Source organism: Crinia signifera, chromosome 8 (assembly GCF_055691185.1).
Source record: "Crinia signifera chromosome 8, ASM5569118v1, whole genome shotgun sequence".
In the NCBI taxonomy this organism is placed as follows: Eukaryota; Metazoa; Chordata; class Amphibia; order Anura; family Myobatrachidae; genus Crinia; species Crinia signifera.
In genome coordinates, this window is record NC_139224.1 from 113,627,265 (window position 1) to 113,651,564 (window position 24,300).

The following is a 24,300-nucleotide window of genomic DNA, read 5'->3' on the forward strand; positions in this document are numbered from 1 at the left end:
TATGCAAGGAAACACGAGCATGAATAATATACAGTAGTTCTTTCTTATTGATTACAGAAATATTTATGTAAAAAAAAAAATAGTTACCATAACAAATTTGAGGACAAACTTTGATTTCACATCATTCAAATATGTCAATTAATATTTCTAATCCAAAGACAGTATCGCTTACTTGTAAATTGACAATAATATTAATTGAGAATGATGAGTGATCTGCTATTATTAAGTAAATATGAGAATTAAATATTTAAAAAAATAAGACTTAAAAGCAACAAGTGATACATTCAGTAGTATATCATAATTCTGTACAGTATCAACAAAATAGAAAACTGTAACAATGAAGTACAGAACTGAATCCATGTAATACAGTCTTTTCTTTCCAGGTGGAAATACACTTTTAGCCACAGATAATGTAGATGCAAATGGTTTGATTGATGCATTCAGTGCAATTTCATCTGGAAATGGAGATGTTACACAACAGGCCATACAGGTACATTTTCAGCAAATATTTTCAACTGAATGTTGTTAAGATTGTGCTTTATAAACATTATTAAAGATTTTTATTTCCCAGTGCAGGTACAGTATATACAGTACGCTCATAATATACGTAGGGAGTAGACAACTGTGGAAATCCAGTCACGATGCATCCAGCTCAGCAGTAGCATCTGTGTCAGAGATAAGAAGTTATAGAATAGAGACACAAAGAGATAGCATAGATACTGGCATGACAGCAGTAGTAATAAATGTCCCATTACTATATTTGTGCACAATATAATAATGTAGCAAAGTATCATATATACTAAAAAACATAATATGTAATGCAAGCTGCATGTTCAATGTAAAATGTAATTAAAAACTATTTGAATTCAAACCATAAATATAATTAATCTAAATGTACATATTTGTTGTTTAATAATTGAATCTGATCCTAGTTCTTGTAACGGGAGCTGGATGCTGCACCTAATGTTACAGTGCAGCACCGGACTCCTGTCAGTGAGCATTTTGTGATGTGGTAGTTGAATACATTGCAAGATTGTATTAAAAGTTGCATCACAGGACAAAACTTGCAAGAAAACCCTGTTCCTTTGAATATTCTCACCCCATTTTTTGGGGTGGGGATCATTTGGCCTACAGCATGATGGTCGACAGTCATTAGTTTGACACCATTAGGTCGTCATGGGAAAAGGTTGACATCGGAAAAGGTCAAAATTTCATTAGTTTGATAGGTCATTAGTTTGACAGGTCATTAGTTCGAAAGTGTCTAGGTCGACAGTCAAAAGGTTGACATTTTCACAGTTTTTTGACCCGAATGTCAACACAGTCAACATGGACACACTTTAAAGTGCACCTCATCCCCTCGCTGCGCTCGCCATGCTTCGGGGACGAAGCCTCGCTGTGCTCAGCACACTATTTTATTCTCCCACCATGCCCTAGTGGATGGTAGGGCATGAAATACTGCCTGTCGGCTCAAAAAACAGGGAAAAACCCCATGTCGACATTTTTGACTGTCAACCTAGACACTGTTGAACTAATGACCTGTCGAACTAATGACCTTTCGACCTACTGTAGAACCATGTCTACCTTTTCCCATATTGACCTACAGTAGACCCATTTCGACCTTTTTCCATGTCGACCTAATGGTGTTGACCTAATGATTGTCAACCATCATGCTGTAGACCAAATGACCGCATCCCATTTCTTGGGTATTTTCCCCAAAAAATTTGCAAAAAAATGCCCTGAGAATTTATCTGCGCATGCACTCGTTTCTGTACCCCTCCTTGTTCCCTCTCTACTCTCCTCTTCTCCTTGATGTGTTTACTCCAAATATCCCCCTATATGCCCATCATTAAGCCTATACAACTTCCCCATATGCCACTCTCCCATCTATAATAGAAGAAAAAACCTTGCACACTGCATGCAGAGATCGGTGGAATTCTTGTCTACAGTATGAGCCGATCAGCTGATGTGTGCGGACATCTATGGTGTACTGAAAGTCCAGGATGGCAAAGAAGGAATTTAGCATGCTTGTGAATTTTATTTTTATTATTTTTTATTATAATGATTATTTAGTTTCTGTGATCAGCCGGTGTTCTATTTAGACACACAGGGGCAGACGTACTAAGTCTTGGAGAATGATAAAGTGAAGTGAGATAAAGTACCAGCCAATCAGCTCCTAATTGTCATGTTTAAAAAAGAAAGAAATTGGCAGATTATCTGGTACTATTTATTATGTTATAATTTTCCACTCTCCAAATCTGAGTCAATTTTTCCCACAGGCTGATAACAGGAGCTAGCTCTGGGCCCTGTTCTACTTGCCATTTGAATATGGCATTATTATTGCAATGCTCCCTCTGGTCTTTTTTACAATATAACATTAGTCTATTTGAACAGATTAAATTTCCCTTCACAGATATGTGAAATGCGATCTGCTTAAAAAAGGGGAATTTAAGGGCTTGGAGGATAATCCTGTGCATTCTACAGCAAACGTCCATTTATACAATAGAATGATACTAAAATAATATAGAAATGGTGTGGAAATACCAGTATTTACATTAATTTAGTGGAAAATATAATGATAAATGTGCTCTTAACTGATGGGACTGTGGTTTCACACTTGCCAGCGTGTCCAAGCAGTTAATGTTTGCAAAGGCTTGCTGGAACTTGTTGTTCAACAATAGCATTTAAAGTTTATTTTACTTTTAAAGGGAAAAAAATGTTTTATGGGACAGGATGCACTAACGTGTAAATGCAGGGGTTTTACCGCATTTCTGTATTTTCTAACCCCCCTCCGCCAGATCAGCGCTGCAGAGGTATAGCCAGCTTTTGCTGGTGATCCCCTGTTGAAGCCTTTGGGCTTCTGTCCACAGCGCTGCGTGAGGGATCCCTCCGAGCATGCCCGCGGTCAGGTCGTCACTCTGCGCATGCGCAGAGGGACTCCCGGGTCTCAGTCCCGGAAGTCCAGTGACGGTGCCGCATCGCAAGTGACAGCTCTTATCGCAAGAGCTGTCCCTTGCGTTACTAATCGCATATGTTAGTGCATATGCAATTAGTAAAAATGCGAAGCCTGGTGGAGGGGGACGAAAATGGGTGGCGGATGTTAGAACATCCCATCCATGGTTTGTTTAAATTTCAGAATGCTTTTCTATGGGCTTTCTACACCTATCTGAAGCCAGTTCATTTTTGAACATCCCATTAAGCTTTTGCTTCAGACAGCTTAGAGACAGCTTTATCATATTCCTCATGTTCACCACTTTGATGATTTCTGTTATTGTGAGATCTACGTTTTAAGAGGTGGAGATTCCAATAAAGGATTTCCTTTTATTGGTATAGGTGAATTACAAATAACCTTTTTATTTCATTAGAAAAAATTGATTTGGACAAATTTGACCTTAGATTTAAAATTCAACAGCTCTGATTATTAAAATGTTGCTCTTTTTTTGACAGCTGGAAAGTGCTGGCTTAAGCCTGAACTCAAACGAGTTTTTGGATGGCAGAGTTTACATTGACAACACAATTGGGAATGAAACATTTTTTTTAGTCACTTGGCAAAATGCAGTACCAAGTATTACTTTACAAGATCCAAAAGGAAAGGCGTATACGGCTGCAGATTTCATTAATGATAACACCGCTAAATCATCAAGGCTCGCAATTCCTGGAACAGCAGAGGTAATCTTCATTTTGTTATGTATTTTTTTTAAAGTACTTCAATAGTTTAAAATAATATAAGATACTAGAAGATCTAGGCCAGGGTTGCCGACCCTCCCGGAATGGCCGGGAGGATCCCAAAAATCGGGTCCTCCTCCCGGCCCCCCGGAATAGTGTTCAACCCTCCCGGATTCTGGGGGACCCCCCACGCATGTTCCGCCCATACCTCTGGGCAATCCGCGGGTCTCAGAGGAGGGGGCAGAGCTAAAATGTCCACAATTGCATCATTTTAGCCCCGCCCCCTCCACGGAGATCCGTGAATTGGGGGGGTTTCCATACTGGGGGCTTAATGATGTAACACACTCAAGCCCGCCTCCGAACTGCAGCTGGAAGTCTCCTCTCCGGGCTTCTCCCGGAGAGGAGAAAGAAAAAGTCGGCAACCCTGATCTAGGCTCCACCAACCTTAACCTGCAAACACTTGTATTGTGTGAAATTTGGTGTGGGTGTGCTGTAGGTGGTAGAGTAGGAGGTGGGGTGGTTCCGCATGTGGATGGTGTAGGTGGTGGAGTGAAGTTTGGCGGGGGGCGTTACAGTTGGGTTTGGGATGTTTGGGGGCAGAGGTGGCGGTGGCATTGTAGGGTGTGGCACATGGTTGGTGCGGGTGAGGGATGGTGTTTGTGGTTGTTGTGGATGGGTGTGAAGTTGGTGTGCCATGTGTGGTGGGAGAGGAGTGTGGGGTGTTTGCAGTGGTGTTGCAGGTGTGTGTGGGTGAGGGTCAGATGCGAGGATACTGTCAGTGGGGTAGGTTGGTTGGGGATGGTGTGTGTGGGGTAGTGGCAGGTGCCGGTATACTGCAGGTGGTGGAGTTACACGTAAGGGTGCGGGTGCTGTTGGATAGTTAGGTGCTGGAGTGCACAGGGTGAGTGACAGACAGTAGTGGTGCTGGTGTGGGTGGTGCAGCTGCAGGGTGGTGGTGTTTCGGGTGCTGGAGGGATGGGTGTGTGTGTACTGGTAGTGGGGGATGGGCGGGTGCACATGAATCAGTGCAGAAGTTTGAAGTTGGTGTGAAGTTGGGCATGAAGATACTGCAATGAAGCAGGGGGGTGACAGTGTGCAATATCCCCAGCTCACACCCGCATTCTCATTCCCATAGGTGAGTACACAGGAAGTGAGGTTCCCAGAGTGGTTAAACTGCAGTAGGGGCAGGCTGAAAACAGCAAGAGTGTCGCCAGGGTGGCACCTACCTGCGGCTCTTATAGCTGGTCTGCTGGGATTAAGTGCAGCAGGACAGGGGTCAGCGCTGCTGTGGGTGTCCGGCGTGGAGTCTCTTTCCTCCTATCGCACCAGCATCAGCTGTACTTGCTGCGCAGGAGGGGAGAAGCATGGTCATCACTAAATCGCTCTTCCCACTGGCAGCATTGGCTGGGGGGGGGGGGTGCGCTAACTGGAGGCATGACCCTAATGGGTGAGTGAGCAGGGCTCCATAGGCAGCAGCGATGGTGGTGGACTCCATGCAGTCACGTCCGTGCGGCTACCCAGGGGTAGGGATGGCCATCGACCATCGATGTCAAAATCTATGGTTCATGGCCAATGTTGATTACTTTTGCCATCGATGGGGGAGAACCAGATGGTTTACCTCCATCAATGGAACAGCAAAGCTATGTTTTGCTTCTTTTTTTTTTTTTTTTTTTAAAGCCGGGACACGGAGAATAGCTTTGCCTCCAATACATGCAAATCTACGCCCCCTTGTTTTGATTTGCCCACAGGCCAATATATCGATGGTCATCTATTGCATAGTTTAGCACTATCGATGGCCAGTTGCACAATTGCCATCAATGGCAACCATCAATAGCAATGGCAACAATGGTCATCACTACCCTGGGGGCATAAAGTTGAGGTGCAGGAGCAAATTAGGGTGTGCGAGACTCAGCCACTCCTTCCACTTAGCAGCGCAAGAGGAGAGGAGGATGGGCGACAAGCAGCTTCTCCTCGCACTGAGCAGCATAGCAGCGCAGGAGGAGAGTAGGATAGGCGACAGGCAGGGGCTCCCCTGTAGAGCATCTATAAGGCAAAAAAACAGCAAGCAGAGAGGATATATTGAAATAGGGGGTTACCAGGGCCGGTGTAGGCTCCTTGTGCGCCCGCCGTCTACCTGCTCCATGGCAGGGGGGGGGGGGAAGGTGCGTGTGTGCCGTTTGCAGTGATCCACTGGGGGGATGTGCGGCACTGTTCGGCTTCTCCCTACTTCTCCCTGCAGCACTGGGCAGCTTCTTACGCCTCTGACCCGGTATTGCTGGGGGAGGGGGGGCGGGTGACAGAATGGGGAGGGGGAACAGAACGGGGGACAGAGGAACGCTCACATGCCTCCTCAGGGGGTGCAGCGGTCGCTGCTTCCATGCGGTACTACAAAGTGCCGCCCTCCAGATAGAATTAATAAGACATACAATAGAGAGGCTAGGGAGTCAAAGCCAAAATGATGCAATGCAAAAGGAGGAAACTTTGATGTTGGGAGGGTAAGGCAGATATGAGGTACTGTAAAATGGTAAGATAGACAAAGAGGGAACAAGATGAGATCTAAGGTTCTGAGATACATTGTATACAATGTATAGGTTGACAATCACTAGATCGACAGTGAATGAGTAGATATGTAAAAATGGTTGACATACTCTAGATCAGTGGTTCTCAACCTCGGTCCTCAAGGACCCCCAACAGTGCACGTTTTCCAGGTCTCCACACAGAATCACAGGTGACATAATTAGCTCCACCTGTGATCTTTTAAAATGTGCCGGGTGACCTGGAAAACGTGCACTATTGGGGGTCCTTGAGGACCGAGGTTGAGAACCACTGCTCTTAGTCAACAGTGGAAAAAAAAGGTTGACATGAACATAATTGAAACATGAAATGGCTGACACAAGTTTTTCCTGTTTTTGCAGTGTCTATGTTGACATATAACACACAGAGGATTAATTGGGACCCCTGGCCTGCCAGACAGCCACCTGCACCTCTGTACTTAGTGCATACATGCTAACTTTTATAAAGTCCCAAAATGGCCAACCATATCAGGTGTGCAGGGGGTTAGAGGGAATTGCAGTTAGAATCATTGTTGACCTAGTCCCCTGTTGTTCAAAACCACAAATCAGGGCATTGAATTGCAAGGGTGTGGGACCATGAGGAAGCTACTACATGTAAATTGCATCATGATCCTGTTGCAGGTATGTGAGGACTAGAGTTAAAAAGCGCTGAGGTTTATTTACTAAGATGGGAGTTCTATCGAAAATGGGATGTTGCTATGGGCAACCAATCAGATGCAATCTATTTTCTAATAGAAGGTGCTAAATAAATAATAAGATTCTTATTGGTTGCCTATAGCAACATCAAATCTTCAATAGACCTCCCACCTTAGTAAATACTGTAAACCCCACTGTGTCTACAAGAAGTGTCTACATACAGGGGTAAGTGGTTACAAAATCTAGTATTGTCTAAATATTTTCATGTCATTAAGATAACGCTTTAAGTGCGTTGATATTACGTAACATATTAGAGATCCTTCTGGGTCCTATGAAGATTATCTTTAATCTTAAATCTTTGGTGCCTTAATAATAATTTACTGTTTCGTTGTTATCAATGTTTCATAGATCGTTGAATGTAATAAGTATGGGTTTTTATTTTTCAGAGAGGTGCCTGGGAATACAGTATTGGCAACACGTTAGCAACAGTTCAAGTCTTAGGCATAGTGGTGAATTCCAAAGCTGTAGATGAAAATGTTTCTCCAGTTGTTGTAAATGCTCACATGAGCCAAGACACAAACACGTATCCCAACCCTATGATTATCTATGCCTCAGTGACTCAAGGTCTGACACCAGTCATAGGAGCCAAAGTCACAGCGATAATTGAACCAGTGAGTGGACCCCTAATAACCGTAGAGCTTCTGGATAATGGAGCAGGTAACTATTTGTGTACTGCCAAATATATGTTTAATCTAGGGAAGATAAATGTCTGGTATAGCAGTATGAACTTCATATAAAAGTGGCTGATAACTACATACAGTGTTAACATTTTTAACATGAAAAACAGAGAAAATGGCTTTTGCCAAAACATGAGCTCCCGTTTCTTGATCTATCCTATTCAAATTCTTAAAAAAGGGGTTCAAGCTAAAATTCTTATATTCAAAATCACTGAAAGTGTACTGTAGGTAGAAATGGGGAAATCAGTCTGTACCTCACAAACTATCATAGGATAACATTAGAGTAGGACTTAAATGGTGTCAAATGGCTGTTATGTACATTTTCCTAGAAAATGATAAAAAGCAAGCCTTTTTGTACAAAATAAATGCTCTCAGCAAATTAAGGGTACAAGAAGGTGAAGTATAAGTATGTTTCGAGGTCATTTTAAGTTACTTTTTAAAAAAGTTACAAATGATTTACAAAGAAACCTCCCATCTCAAGCCTAAAAACAATTGTCCCACTAGTAAATAACCCCAATATACTTGCCCCAAACCTTAACCCCAATTTTAATCACTTTGCAATTACAAACGATTCCATCTCATTATTAGCCAAATAAAAATAATAAAAAACTTCAAAGTGTGCAATTTTTTAGCAATGGTGGTACCCAGGGGTTCTGGCCCAAATTCCCAATTTTTTTCCCTTTAAAATAGGGATTTTACCATATTTATCACCTGTTCAGCGTAGGATGAATAACATTTGTGACAAGCCTATGTAGATTTATCTCCAGTAAAGTATTGCTACTAATTGGTTAGAGGTTTTTCACTACTCAATAATTTGCAAGAAAATGGGGTTTATGGCTAAGTGCATATGCCCCACACAGGAGTTAATCTGCAGAAACAAAATCATTGCATATAAATATGAATACCTACTTGTGGCATACAACAGGCGGCTAGGCGTACACTCCCTCTATGCCAGTGGTTCCCAAACTTTTTCAAATCACTAAAGCATCAAAATTTCATTCATGGCACCCCTAGGCAGGGGTGTTGCGAGGGCGGAGCTGGCGGAGCACGAGCTTCGGGCGCCGAGCGTTCACAGAGCACTGGAGCCGTGCACCACAAAAAGCATCTGTCCTGCCCGCCCTGTAACAATGTGTGCCACCACCTGCTCTCCTTGTTTGCCACCTGCCTGCTCTACCTGTGTGCAACCCGCCCGCCCACTATCTATGCCGCGCACCCGCTCTGTGTGCCACCCACCTACTGTCTTCTGTGTCCTGACTCCTGCACTGCCCGGCCGTTGCTCACAATATCGGCTCTCAGGACACACACACACTCCATGTACTCCCAGGTCTCCTGCCTCCCTCTGCATAAGATACTGTGCATGTATTACTTATGGATGGGGGGGGGGGGTTGGGTGGCGGCCTGCTACAAATTGAAGGGGGGGGGGGAGGTGGTGTCCTGCTCCAATATGGGGGGGGGGGGAGGGGAGGAGGGGCGCGAAACATGTCCTCGATCCAGGCGCCGTGACACTTAGCTGCACTGCTGCCCCTAGGCCAAATGTTTCTTATTCAGAAATGTTGAAAAAAATTAAGTAAATTGTTTTATATGTCATACAAAGGTTTAATTATGATGAGGGACAGGATTAGCTTCTGTTTGTCCACATATTTTTTTATTGACAGACCACCACCAATGTTTTTGCCTTTTACATTGACCATAAATAATTTGATTTTGTCCTTGACCACCAAACCAAGGTACCCCTGCAAGTGTCCCGAGGTACCCCAGGGAGCCACGGCACATAGAGGCAGATTTATATAAGCGTGGTGAAGTGATAAAGTGTCTGGTTTTTATCACTGGTCAATCAGCTCCTAACTGTGAAGCTACAGGCTTGGTTTGAAAAGGGACAGGTAGGAGCTGATGAAATTGATGATAGCCGGTGATAAAATCCAGACAATTTATCACTTCACCAAGCTTAATATATCTACCCCACAGTTTGGGAACCACTGATCTATGCATTCAAGGGAAAGGGAACCGACGGGAGAGCCAGCTAGCTATATGTGCACTGCAACACCGCAGTCCCACTACAGAATGCTGATATATGCAGCAACAATGTAGCGGAACACATTGTACATACATCAGGTTTATATGTGCTAATTGGCTCTGCACTATGTATTTGGCACTGTAACCCAGGGACAGCAGCCACCGCTGATGAGGACACATCTGTATTTGGCAATAAAATATGGTTACAATAACTCTGATAATGACTAAATATTAATATCAAGAAACTGAGAAATGAATAAGGGCTAGAATATGTGTAAATAGAAAGAATTCAGAGGTCGTAAGCCAAAGTAAAATTAATATGATAAATAAATATGTATATGGTCTTTTGGAAAGTTGGGTATAAGTGCTGGTACACTACTTAAATCATAGTTGATGTTTGTGCCACATCATTATGAATTTATAATGGTTAAGGATCATATTATAGTCTAGATCAGGGCTGGGCAACACCGGCCCTGAAGATGTTAATGAACTACACATCCCAGGATGCTTTGCATTAGTTTTGCTATGTGGTCATGCTGAAATTGATGCAAGGCATGCTGGGATGTGTAGTTCATCAACATCTGGAGGGCCAGTGTTGCCCAGCCCTGGTCTAGATCGACACCAAAAGGTCATGGAAAAGGTCAACACAAGCAAAAGATCGGTATGCGTTTTCACAGTTTTCCCTGTCAATGTCGACACTTTTACATCCATGTGGACTCCTATTGGGAATGGTAAAGTATGGAAAAGTCCCCCAAAATTTTAAGAAAAATTAGGAAAAAAATTATTTCAACCTTTTCATGTGTCGACAATGGCCATGTCGACCTAGTGAATATCGACATTTTGTCAATGTCTTTTGACTGTTGACCTAGACATTTAAAATACTATGCTGAGTAGCACATATGTTATACATGTATTTGCATTATTTAAAATGTGTTTTGGGTGAAAGAAGCATTAAACTCAGCGTCAGCCCCTTCCTGCAATGTATCATGTATTATTGGCATGTAATTGGAAACCTGGTAGTTTAAAGCAAACCTTTTCATAAGCTGTAAACTGCTTTTCAGGTGCTGATATTGTTAAAGATGACGGTATCTATTCAAAATACTTCATAGAATTCTCTGCAAATGGAAGATATGCTTTAAAAGTGCGTGTTGAAAGTAACAAGGGTAAAAGTTATTTGGCACAGCCCAGTAATCGTGCCCTCTACATTCCAGGTTTTATTGTAAACGGTAAGAACACATTTTCTTTCAAATGTATCCTGGTTATAGTTAAAATAGCTGTCATAAATATAGAATTGTTTTATCTATTTATATGCATAATATATTGCACACTTCTTTTTATATTTGGATACTAGCAGCAATAACTCAGGACAGGGGCGGATTGGCCATTAAAGGCACCGGGAAGTTTCCCGGGAGGCCGGCCGATCTGAGGCTGAAAACTGAGTGAAGGGGCCGGCCACTGCGGAGTTATGGGTAGCAGTGGCCGTGCCCGGAAGCAGTTCCCCAGCTCCAGCTTTGTGAGCATTACAGCCCCTCTTCCTGCTCCCCGCATTACAGGGAGAGGAGGCCAGCCGAGCAGACACCTGCAGCAGCTCAGGTGGTGGAGCTGCGGCTGTACAGACAGCGGGGGTGCCGCACGAGGAACGGGCACAACATCAAAGGAGCCCAGGGGAGCCAGAAGCGGAGGAGCAGCAGCAGAGAGCCCCCCCCCCCCCCCCCCTCCTGCTGCTGCTGCTGCTGCTCTCAGTGCGTGGCTGCTGCTGCCTGTCACACACTACTGGCAGCAGCGCCAGCATCCTGAAGCTCCTTCCCACTTCCCAGCTCCCATGTCCCCTTTAACTACTTCAGTGTCAATCCAGCAGACACCGAAAAGGGGGAGGAGCTACACGGGATGGATGGGCGGAGCTACATGGGGCGAGGGGGCGGAGCTACACTGAAACACAGCAGGGATGAAGAAAGCAGAGGATGAGAGCTGCCAGAGTTTAAGGTAAAAAAAAAAAGTGTGTGAGAGAGTAGTACTGTCACCAAATTATGTCCAGATGGAGCCATCCTCATTGTACCTGTCCCCGGCGTGCCAATCACCACGGTGCACTGGGGATTCTGGCATGTGTGCATCTCACTGCTTGCCCACCCAATTCCCGGCAATGGACATGTGAGTGTCCGAGACGCTTGCGTGTCCATTTATGCTGGCGGGGTGCTCACCAGATCGGAGCATCTGGTGCGCCAGCGACAACAATGAGGCTGGCTCCATCTGTAAAAGCAGCGTAGGAATGTCGGTAACCAGGGGTGTAAGTATGGTGGTACAGCTTTCCGGTAAAACATATTGTGCCGGTACCCCGTACCGCCATAACAACTACCCCCCCAAGTGCTTTCTGCGCATGTGCGCATATGTAAGTGGTGCAACTCCTCTTTCTTCTGCTCGATCTCTGCCCGCACCTTACGTTACAGACCGCAGATCTCCTCCACGCTGGGCGCCTCAAACAGGGCGCTGGGATTCCACATCTCGGTCACTTTATCCGCCATGACAGCTGCTACTGCCATCGCATTCAGGCGCAGCTGAACTACACTTCCAGTCACTCATTACGAGTCACAGCAACGCATTAGCGGCCTAGGGACACCCCGAGGCATGATGGGAATTGTAGTTTGTCAAAAGTTAAAGAGGGCGAGAGCGCTGCAGCCGAAGTTCTGTGTCATGTGACCATCGCTACTGACACGTGGCCCGGAAATGTCAGAGGCTGAGCACCAGTAGCACTGGAGCAGCATATGTAGCGGCGCATGGAGGGTGGTATGTGTGTGACTGGCTGGCTGGCTCTCTTTAAGCAGCCATTTGTACTTAGTTGTACAGTAAGTTCACTAACACTTCAATAACTGCCGCAAGCTGAATGTTAATACCATCAGTGGTGCAAGTATGGGTCCCCTGTGGAACTACAGATCCCAGCGTGTCCTGTCAGTGATGCCTGGCCCTAAGCTAGCTTCCTTACAGCGACAAGCTGCTATCATCTGGCATTTGCATGCAAGCCCTGGCAGAGCATGTGACCCCTGGCATACAGCATGCAGTCCCTCGCAGAAAGCATGTGACCCCTGGCATCAAGCATGAAACATTGAAATCCCTGGCATTGAGCATGAAACCCATAGCAACGAGAATGTAGGTAAGCGGCACTTATGTGGCATATTATGTACAATAGTGAGCATTACAGCATGTGTTATTATATGTAATGGGCATTACAGTGCGTGGCATAATGGTGTTTGGTATATAACGTGTAATGGGCATTACGGTGTGGGGAGTGTGCGGAATAATGTGTAATTAGCATCACAATGTGCAATCTGCAGGTACACAATACAATCAAGGTACAGGCCACGCCCCCCTTATGATAGGCCACACGCCTAATTTTTCAGCGCGCCTCCGGCGCGCACAAGCATACAGCCTTCCGAAAAGATGGGGGGTATGGGCCAGTGCTTTGTACTTGCCCCCTAGGCTAAAAGTTGCCAGCCAGCCCCTGGTGGGTGTCATGTATAGTCAGCGCTACTACTGAGGTAACAGTGGGCATTATGTATAAGCAATACTACTACTGTGGACATTTTGTGTAATGGGCACTAATGTAAAGCGGAATGTGAATAAGGGGCACTAGGTGCTGTGCAGGGTAATAACTAGGTGTGTGCCAGTGGTGCCTTCCCCTTTTGCACTGTGGATACATCATGTGGTCCAGCAGCTGCAGTTATTGATTGGCTGTTGGACTGAGAGCTCTGATTGTCTCAAAAGCTAGTGCCATTTAAAAATCTATTCAGTGCCTCTGCAGGCTCTGCTGGGCTCAGGGCTGGACAGGACTGGATTACACAGTGAGCAGTACTGAAGGCATACTGCATTGGGCACTTCTCTGGCCATTGTGTAAGGGACACTACTGGTGGCATTATGTGTATAAGCAGGAGTACTTGGGGCATTACACATAGCATAATGTGATATGGGCATTAAAGTGTGCAGAATATTGTATAAGGGGAATTACGGAGTGTGGCATAATGTGTAAGCGCATCTCAATGTGTGGCATAATGTGAAATAGGCAGTACCATGTGTGCCATAATGTGTAATGGGCATTACGGTGTTATTGGTACTGTCACGTTGCCACGGCTCTTCTCACAGTTCTTGCTGTGGTAGTGGGGCATTCACAAATTCACTTTCTGGCACAGGGCCCCAAAATGTCTAATTATGGCACTGGTGCTATATAATGTGCATAAGATGGTGTACTGTGTGGTGTAATTTGAAATGAGTGTACTATTGTGTGGCCACGTCCCTTCCTTGTGAGACAACACATCTGTTTTTTGGGTGCGTGGTCCCTTTGTAAAGTATGAGAGGGCGCAAATGTAAAGTTTGCAGGAGGGCGCTGAACACCCTAGCATCGGCCCTGACCACAAATGTGTTTTTCTAATGCATTCCATCCCAGAATCGTAGCGCCGTGCTCCACACAGCATTTTACCGTGATTCGATGGCCTGTGGGGTGATAGCAAAGCCGACATAATGTAATTGTAATTTAATATGGCCCCTCCTCCCCACAGGCCCAAGAATTGCAGTAAAACACAATGGAGGGGACTAATTATGTCTAGTCACAACACTGAGCAACCACAAATACTGCTGTTGCTTTTCAGGCTCTGAGTCCCAATATTTACAGTAAGTACAAGTGCGTGTATGAGGCAGCATTTGTATCTACAGATGGCGCCGTTTTCATTCAGCCCAGCAATGCGCCAAGATGGGGACACGCTAGCATCTCACATGCTTGCATGTCCCATTGCCGCGAATGTGGTGTGCAAGTGTCAAGCATGTGTATTTCAGCTAATAATGCTTCAAGATGGGCAGACATGCCGCATAGTTGGGTTGAATGAAAATGGCTCCAACTGTACTTAAAATAAATAAGTATATACTGTATATATAGTGGTTTTTTTCACCACCTTTAGGGGCAAAGGAATTTGATATAGATAAAGCAGCGCCACTCAGTGTACCACACCACCACCCTGGGTCCAAGCCTCTACCCTCCTGTGTCCACGCCACCATCTATTACCTTTAATAAAGTTGTGGCAAGCGAATGTGATCCAGTCAGATACCTTAGAAAAGGGTCTGAAATCGCCCCATGTGTACACCCTTTAAGGCTTTAGGAGGTAAGCTCAGGAACATGTTCCCCCTCCCTGAGAGGTGCTCTCCCTCCTCCCATTGTTCAGAATTATACATGGGCAGAAAACTTCATATACATATGTTTAAGTATATGTATTCAAAGTAATCAGCCCTGTTTCCTGCAAAGTCTGCGGCCGAATTGTTTGGTTCTGTGCAACACCTGTGACTAGGTAGAAACCTGTGCATCTTTCAGCTTCAAGTTCGCAGGTATACTGATGTACATAGTAACCCCGCCTATTGTTATGCTGGCCCCGCCCATTTTGATGTGGTGCTGCCCACATGAGGCCACTTCCAGAAATTTTCCAGGGCCACTTTTGGTCCCCAATCCGCCCCTGACTCAGGACAACAACAAATAGCAAAGTGCCAGGAACTAATTATTACAATTGGATAGTATAATTTTATGAGCATAGAGACAGCATGTGCAGTCATGTGGCAGCATAAACTCAACAATAATCTCGCCCTGATTGTGGGGAAAGACAAAATTTCAAAGGTCAGACAGGACAGTTGCTTATCTGATGGGAATGCAGAAAGGGGGTTATTCTAGTTCATTCTTTCTGACAAAATCCTTCTTAGATGGACAAAACCATGTGCACTGCGGGTGGGGCAGATGTAACTTGTGCAGACAGAATTAGATTTGGGTGGGGTTTTTCTTCAAAGTGAGATCTATATTGCAGTGTAAAATAAAGCAGTCAGTATTTTCCCTGCACAGAAACAAAATAACTCACCCAAATCTAATTCTATCTGCACATGTTACATCTGCCCCCTGCAGTGCACATGGTTTTGTCCATCTAAGAAGGATTATGTCAGAAAGAATGAACTAGAATAAACCCCAAAGTGTGGCTAAATGCAGCATTTCTGAAGCAGCAGAAATCCAGAATACAGTGCACCATCAGCATTGGTGAAACCGAGATCACCTCCACCGACCAAACGCGCTGCCTCGGTGTCATCATTGACTCCTCCCTCTCTTTCACCCCCCATATTCGTGCTCTCTCACAGTCTTACCGCTTTCACCTCTGCAACTTCTAGAGCAGGGGTGTCAAACTCAAATTCATCTGGGGCCGCATCAGCAGTTTGGTCACCCTCAAAGGGCCGCTGTATAATAATAATGCAATGACACCACAGGCTGCTCCCGCTGTATAATAATAATAATGCAATGACACCACAGGCTGCTCCTGCTGTATAATATTAATAATGCAATGACAGCACAGGCTGCTCCCGCTGTATAATATAACAATAGTAATGCCATGACACAAATTATTATACAGGGGGAGCAGCCTGTGGTGTCATTGCATTATTATTATACAGAGGGAGCAGCCTGTGGTGTCATGGCATTACTTTTATATTATACATGGGGAGCAGCCTGTGGTGTCATGGCATGCCATGACACCACAGGCTGCTCCCCCTGTACAATAATAATGACAACACAGGCTGCTCCCCCTGTATAATATAAAAGTAATGCCATGACACCACCACCAGATATATTGTTTTTTTTATGTAACTTACTGTATTTTATTCCTCAGGCTCCTTTACTGCTGCTGCTGCTGCTGCGGCTCCAGTAATTTCACTTCCACTCTCTGCGCCGCGGCCTGTCCTGCTGCGGCCCCCCGACTCGGCCTTCCTTCCTCTCTGCAGACGCGTGGGTGGGAGGCGTCATCGTCATGACGTCCCCACCCAGCATCTGCCACTGCCTCGATAAGAGGGAACAGGCCGCCGGCAGTGCAAAAAAAACCTCTCAAAAAAAATCTCAAAAAAGAGAATAAAAGGTGAAGGCTGGCGGCGGCTGCGCGGGCCACATGACGAGGTCTGTCGGGCCGGATTTGGCCCGCGGGCCTTGTGTTTGACACCCGTGTTCTAGAGCATTAGACCATTCCTCTCCACTGACGCGACCAAAATTCTCATTCACTCTCTTGTCATCTCCCACCTTGACTACTGCAACATCCTTCTCTCCAGGCTACCTCTCGCCCGCCTCGCCCGTCTCCAATCCATTCTTAATGCCGCTGCTAGGCTCATCATCCTCTCCCGCCGCTCTAACTCCACCTCCCCCCTCTGTCTATCTCTTCACTGGCTCCCCATTCCTTTCCAAGTTCTCTTTAAACTCCTCACCACCACCTACAAGGCTCTCTCCTCCTCCACTGCTCCTTATCTCTCTTCACTGATCTGTATCCACACTCCCTCCCGTCCTCTTCGCTCTGCCGCCGACCGTTGCCTGACCTCTCACCAAATCACCTCCTCCCACTCCCGTGTCCAAGACTTCTCTCGCGCTGCCCCCCTGCACTGGAACAACCTCCCGACACCTATTGTGTAGGAGAAGGAAAGATGACTCTCTTTTTTGGGGCACAACTTTAGTTTAAAATATGTATATATTTTATTGATATGCGTTAAAATGTAGAACTCACTAATGGAACCTCCAAAACTACTACAGCTGTTAGAAAGTCTCAAGAAAAAAGGGAAAAGAATAAGAATAAAGATAACAATAGGAGAAAGGGAATAGAGAAGACAATTATTGCTTAGTTGATCGATATCTGACAAAGCAGACTTAGCTATATCACATTATCCAAAAAAACTTTGCAATTTTAAGATGTAGAAATAGAATTCAAAATATTAGAAAAAGATATATATATAAAAAGAGATAAGAAAAAGTTTTTTTGTGTCAGCCTTGGTCATATATAGTCTCAATGTGGGGATGGTCTCCCATGAGATACACTGATAGCCTGGCTGATTTTTAATCAATATGTGACAAAAAAGGAAAAGGTAAAGAGAATAAGTGAAAAAAGTAAAAAAAGTTTATAAAAAAGACCCTTAATTGGGTCTATATCCATACAAATGTGGCGAAAATCTTTACAAGTATTATATGGGCTGTCACTGTGGGTAACGACAGTGTATGTCACTGCGGTACCAGGCGGTTATGGCTAATATTTCATATATATGTATATGCGCAGTAGATGTCCGCAACCTGTAAATATTGATATTTAGATAAAAAGAAGTACAATGTTTCTATGCAAATATATACAGCTGCATCAATACGGGTTATGCACCTTCTTCTAAATATATCTTCCTCCTGATAGCTGCACACTAAGAAATTAGATCAAAAAGCAAAACTTCCCACTATGGATCATTCCAAATTACCAATATACATGAGAAAAAAAGAGAGACAAAGATTCACTCAGAATAGCAGCGATTGAATATTATCCAGATTATTTATCTACACAGCGCTGCGTCTTTGCCCTGATTGGCAATCTCCCCGCCTGTCAGCCACTCCTGTCTGACCGACAGTGTATATCACTGCGATACCAGGCGGTTATGGTTTTAGTGTTGCAGTAATTCACAAAAGATGGTGCAATTATACATATATATATATATATATATGCGCAGTAGATTTTAGCACACTATAAGTGTGCCAATATCAGGTAGGAAAGAGATACAATGTTTCTTATACAGATATATACAGCTGTATTAATACAGGATATGCAACTCCTTTTAACTATATTTTTCTTCCTAATAGCTGCACATTGAGGGATTAATTCAAGACACAAAGTTTCCCTCTATGGATAATTCCATTAGCAGATACACATGGGAAGAGAAAACAGAAAATCCACTCAAAATAGTAGCATTTAAACATATCCCAGGTTACTCATCTACACAGCGCTGCATTGTTTGCCACGATTGGCAGCCTCCCCGCCTGTCAGCCACTCCTGGACGCGCGTTTCGCCTCTGCTTGTTCACCAGTTCACTGGTGAACAAGCAGAGGCGAAACGCGCGTCCAGGAGTGGCTGACAGGCGGGGAGGCTGCCAATCGTGGCAAACAATGCAGCGCTGTGTAGATGAGTAACCTGGGATATGTTTAAATGCTACTATTTTGAGTGGATTTTCTGTTTTCTCTTCCCATGTGTATCTGCTAATGGAATTATCCATAGAGGGAAACTTTGTGTCTTGAATTAATCCCTCAATGTGCAGCTATTAGGAAGAAAAATATAGTTAAAAGGAGTTGCATATCCTGTATTAATACAGCTGTATATATCTGTATAAGAAACATTGTATCTCTTTCCTACCTGATATTGGCACACTTATAGTGTGCTAAAATCTACTGCGCATATATATATATATATGTATAATTGCACCATCTTTTGTGAATTACTGCAACACTAAAACCATAACCGCCTGGTATCGCAGTGATATACACTGTCGGTCAGACAGGAGTGGCTGACAGGCGGGGAGATTGCCAATCAGGGCAAAGACGCAGCGCTGTGTAGATAAATAATCTGGATAATATTCAATCGCTGCTATTCTGAGTGAATCTTTGTCTCTCTTTTTTTCTCATGTATATTGGTAATTTGGAATGATCCATAGTGGGAAGTTTTGCTTTTTGATCTAATTTCTTAGTGTGCAGCTATCAGGAGGAAGATATATTTAGAAGAAGGTGCATAACCCGTATTGATGCAGCTGTATATATTTGCATAGAAACATTGTACTTCTTTTTATCTAAATATCAATATTTACAGGTTGCGGACATCTACTGCGCATATACATATATATGAAATATTAGCCATAACCGCCTGGTACCGCAGTGACATACACTGTCGTTACCCACAGTGACAGCCCATATAATACTTGTAAAGATTTTCGCCACATTTGTATGGATATAGACCCAATTAAGGGTCTTTTTTATAAACTTTTTTTACTTTTTTCACTTATTCTCTTTACCTTTTCCTTTTTTGTCACATATTGATTAAAAATCAGCCAGGCTATCAGTGTATCTCATGGGAGACCATCCCCACATTGAGACTATATATGACCAAGGCTGACACAAAAAAACTTTTTCTTATCTCTTTTTATATATATATCTTTTTCTAATATTTTGAATTCTATTTCTACATCTTAAAATTGCAAAGTTTTTTTGGATAATGTGATATAGCTAAGTCTGCTTTGTCAGATATCGATCAACTAAGCAATAATTGTCTTCTCTATTCCCTTTCTCCTATTGTTATCTTTATTCTTATTCTTTTCCCTTTTTTCTTGAGACTTTCTAACAGCTGTAGTAGTTTTGGAGGTTCCATTAGTGAGTTCTATATTTTAACGCATATCAATAAAATATATACATATTTTAAACTAAAGTTGTGCCCCAAAAAAGAGAGTCATCTTTCCTTCTCCTACACAATAGTTCATACTATGACTCATGGGAGCACCACCAACTCAATAAATACGTAGGATATTAGAATCCATTATTATTGTCATTGTTGGTTCACAATTATCAAAGTAGAAATATTTAGTCAGTGCTAGTCTTCCCCTCCCCATACAACCTCCCGACACCTATCAGGCTTTCTGATTCCCTTACCTCCTTCAAGCGCTCCATCAAAACCCACTTCTTCCGACTAGCCTATCCCTGCTCCTCCAAACCTCTTTAGCTCCTCCTATCCTGCCTACCCTACCCCTCCATCTGTTACCATTTGTTCCTACATATCCTATTGTTTTTCGTTCGTCCACCCACCTCCGTTTAGTCTGTTAACTCTTATGAGTAGGGTCCTCCTTCCTCACGTACTCACCCTACCTCTTTACCTCACCTGTGCTACTGCATTGTTCTTCCCTTCCTCTACTTCATCTTCAGTCTCCTCGACAATTTCGACACCTACTTCAGAACTGATGCTGATTTTAGTTCCACCAGCTATTTCCCTATTTATGCTGTATTTTATCAACACACCCTGTACGTTACCTTGTAATTTGTTTTCTTGTTTGCTATGTACGGCGCCACGGACACTTTGTGGCTCCTTATAAATAAACAAACTACTACTACTACCTCTGGATGGAGAGTATTACATCTAAAATGTCCACACTGTAGTTTGCTGAGACTAGAGCTTCAATCCCTAGCACATGCTGAATGACATAGGGGCATATTTTCTTTTTTACAAAAATAATAAAAAATGGTGCTATGACACCCATTTCACATTATTTTAGTATAATCTAAATGTATTAAAAAGCTTTTGGAACAGTTTTTCGTGAAGCACATAATTATTACAAGGCTCACTGCGATATGCCTGCCCTGTGCAGCTTTCTCTGGCTCTATGCAGTGAAAGCTGTTCTGAGATCAGGCCATTTTGATCGAGTATGGTATAATAACCCTCTGACATCGGAATCCCAATTGTCAGGAGCCCGATAGGGGGGTGCAAGTGTGTTCAAGCCCCTTGCGGGCTCACTGCTCTCGTCATGTTGTGGGCTTGGTGGTTGGCTGCGCTCGCCACTAATTCTATTCTCCCTCTATGGGGGTCATGGTCTCCCACAAGGAAGAATAGCCTGTGTAAGTTGGGATCCTGTTCGGATTCCCGACAGTTCGGTGAGCCACCCGGCACCCGCGTGTTCACCTACAATGGCTTATCACTGTGGAAAAAAAATCAATCATACTTACCTACAGCCAGGGACCGATGATTGGTGCTCCGGTGAGGGCTGACGGTTATCCATCCTCCTGCTCTACTGCATGACCCCCGGGTCAGTAAGTGAAGCTGAACCAGGGGTCACACAGCAGAAGAGGATCCGATGGCTGACAGCACTCTCGGAGCAGAAGTTCCTGCTTTGAGATGAGTATAATTAGGGATTGCAGCCCTCAGGTGGAGTAGTAGCGATGGCGGGAACTCTGTGGTATCAGCGGCAATGATGGTGGAGCATGCACAGCACATACGTACTGCAGAGTGCATTCACAGGGACAGCGATTTCTTGCATGCTCTGTCTCTGCTTGCGATTATTGATACATCCATGTGATGTAATCAATTAACGCATTGCTGATTGGGCTGAAATGATCACATACAACCTCAGATGTGGATGGTGATAAATCAGTCCCTTCATCTCACTAGAACTAAGTGCTGTCAGTTGATAAACATGTACAAACATACAGACAACTGGAGTGCCACAAGCTTATATATTGCAAGTGTTTATATTGAAAGGACATGATAAGATTGATTAGTGTATGGGCTGCATCCGTAGATATGGAAGTGTTTTTGTTTATTGAAAGTGTTGGTTTTTTTTGTAAGTGTTATTACATTAGAAGCATTATTAAGAGTTATATAGGAGTTATTACTAGCTCTATCTTCTCTTCTCAGGGACAGGTAAAATACTATTTCACCAGGTCCATGATATTGTAACAGATGTGCTTTCTTGATCATTATTTTGTGAAAATTGGCATTAATTACAATCTGTAAAGTCTATTCTGATATGAAGCATGGATTTGCGTTATTTTGTTAGATAAATGTGAACCTACAGTACTCAGGAAATGTTTGCTATGGAATTGCTAGTCTTGTAGGGGGAAGAAGGTACAGTATTGTAGACGGGGGTTTATCTTATTCAAAATGTAATACCCTTCGTGTGTAGATGACGTATATATATCGCACCTTGTGTGTTGTAAACTCAAGTTGTTATGTGTTAGATATGTGTTAGATGTTAAGGGATATCCCTTAATAAGGGCAACATGGGCTGTTCTATGCCCCAGTACCGAGTGTGGAGGACTGTACCATTATCCCTGCAGAGGGGGGGAAAGAGACTGTAGTTGAGCGTTGTATGCAGGAGGTTAATAAAGTTGGGGTGCGCGTGGATAGTGCTGCAGAGACAGTTGACCCAAGGGAGATAATATATAGAGAGAGGAAAGAAGATTCTGGAGTGAGCGCGCAAGGAGGGGAGTTAACGGAGAGACCAGCTCTGGATGGTGGCGCAGCACACTGCAGATAAAGGATTGCGGACGGCAGTATAATATATACGGCTGACCTGAGGGTGGAAGAGGAGTGAGAGAAGCGGCTAGTATCAGAGACTGTCTGGCGGCGTCCGGTGTGTGGGAAAGGTAACTGAGTACCCGGCAGGGAAGCCCTCGATAGCTGCATCATCCCTGGGCGGAGCTGACTAGGCCGCATCATCCTCTGGGAGGCGGAGAGTGGGCGTGTTACCACAGCTGCTGAGGGGTGGTGAGTACATCCCCCACCCGGGCCAGCCCCTAATATACCTAAAAAAAGGAAAGGGAGGAGCGGCAGTAATTGTGAGTGACTATAAACAGTATCCCTGGCTGCAGTAACAAAGTTACATATAAGATCATAGACTGTATAACTGGCAGCTATCAGAGCCTTCCAGGTAAATGAAAAGGGATGGATATATAGATATATCTAAGCTCAGAGACTGATATATTATTTAGATAGGACACAGGAGAGCCGTTTTGGACGTTATTAGATAACGGAGAATATAGCACCTGCAGGTTGTCAGTGTGAAGGAATAGGCGCAGGAGATAACCCGTAGTCACACTTGGTTATAAGGATCACTTACATTATCTGGAAATACACTGATATCTGGTTTCCATCTGAGGAAGGGAGACGGAGGGAATAGGTGCAAATTAACCCCTGCCATCACCCCGGACACTGTCAGGATTACTATAGCTTTCCTCCTCAGGAACTGGGCCCATCGCTGCCCTGCCCGCTGCTTGGCCGTCTTGACATAACTCCTCCAGCTGGCAGGCGGGGTACGCGGGGAATTGATCAGATATACAAAATATATAAACCATCTGGAGGTGTATCCTTGGGCTAAACCCGACCCCCCTTTGGTCTGGGGATGCCCATAGTTGGCAAGACTTCTTATTTCATGAGACAACCGCAGTTGATTATCCCTAGTCCAGCACAGCAGTTCAGGAGGGCTAAACCCGACCCTCCTCCAGGGTCATGGGACACCTGTAGATAGTATTGCAGATCCGGAGCTCAACTCAGGGAAAGTGACTATATGCCGAGGCGGTATTAAAAGCCTGTTTGGAGTGTGAATAGTAGCGACAGGCTAGGGTTGGACCGCAAACCCGGAAGAATAATTTCAGGAAGGACCCTCCCTCTCTTACATAGCGATTTACCCGCATTAATACAAATTCGTGGGAGTTCTATTACAAGTCAGGCAGGCTGTGCACAGTGAATAGAGGAACACTAGTCTGGCAACACCTGTAACTGTATTGGATGTAGACTGAGACAGACATGTTTTATACCCCAGACTTTGGGATGGCTTTTGTAGTTTTTGTATAGAGTTAATGTTAGGTTAACCCTTGGTACTCCAGGAAAAACAAAACCAACGAACAAACTGATGCAGGGGAATGCGGGGTGTTTTATTGAAAAACCGAATAACACAGGAACTGATGTAGAAAACAGGAACAAACTTTATGAAACAAAATATGAAGTGGCTGGATAGCAGAATAAACACAGAGGCATACCTCCCAACTTTTGAAGTTGGGAGGTCGGGACGTTCGCGCGGCCAAGCCACGCGCGCTCCCGAAAAGGGGGGTGTGACCTCGAGAAAAGGGGGCGTGGCCTCACGGGGTGACGCGAACTCCGGCCACGCCCCTGTTTTCGCCGCTCGTCGGCGCTGAATAGATGCTGTGCGCATGCGCACAGCGTCTATTCTCGGCAAGCTGGGGGGGCTCCCAACTGTCCCCCCCACCGCGGGACAATGGCGGCCCCGGGCGGGACGCGGGAACGTCCCCGAATATCGGGACGTTCCCGCGGAAATCGTGACAGTTGGGAGGTATG

General features: G+C 44.4%; 1 protein-coding gene across 1 annotated transcript in view; it reads left to right on the forward strand.

Annotated features, from left to right (window-relative positions):
• LOC146027274 (calcium-activated chloride channel regulator 1-like) overlaps positions 1-24,300 on the forward strand; it is a 57,009-nt gene that overhangs the window by 27,360 nt on the left and 5,349 nt on the right. The window contains exons 9-12 of the mRNA XM_083158214.1: positions 384-490; positions 3,445-3,666; positions 7,319-7,589; positions 10,684-10,848. Of these exons, the coding sequence (XP_083014340.1) occupies positions 384-490; positions 3,445-3,666; positions 7,319-7,589; positions 10,684-10,848 (765 nt within the window). The remainder of the gene's footprint in view (positions 1-383; positions 491-3,444; positions 3,667-7,318; positions 7,590-10,683; positions 10,849-24,300) is intronic.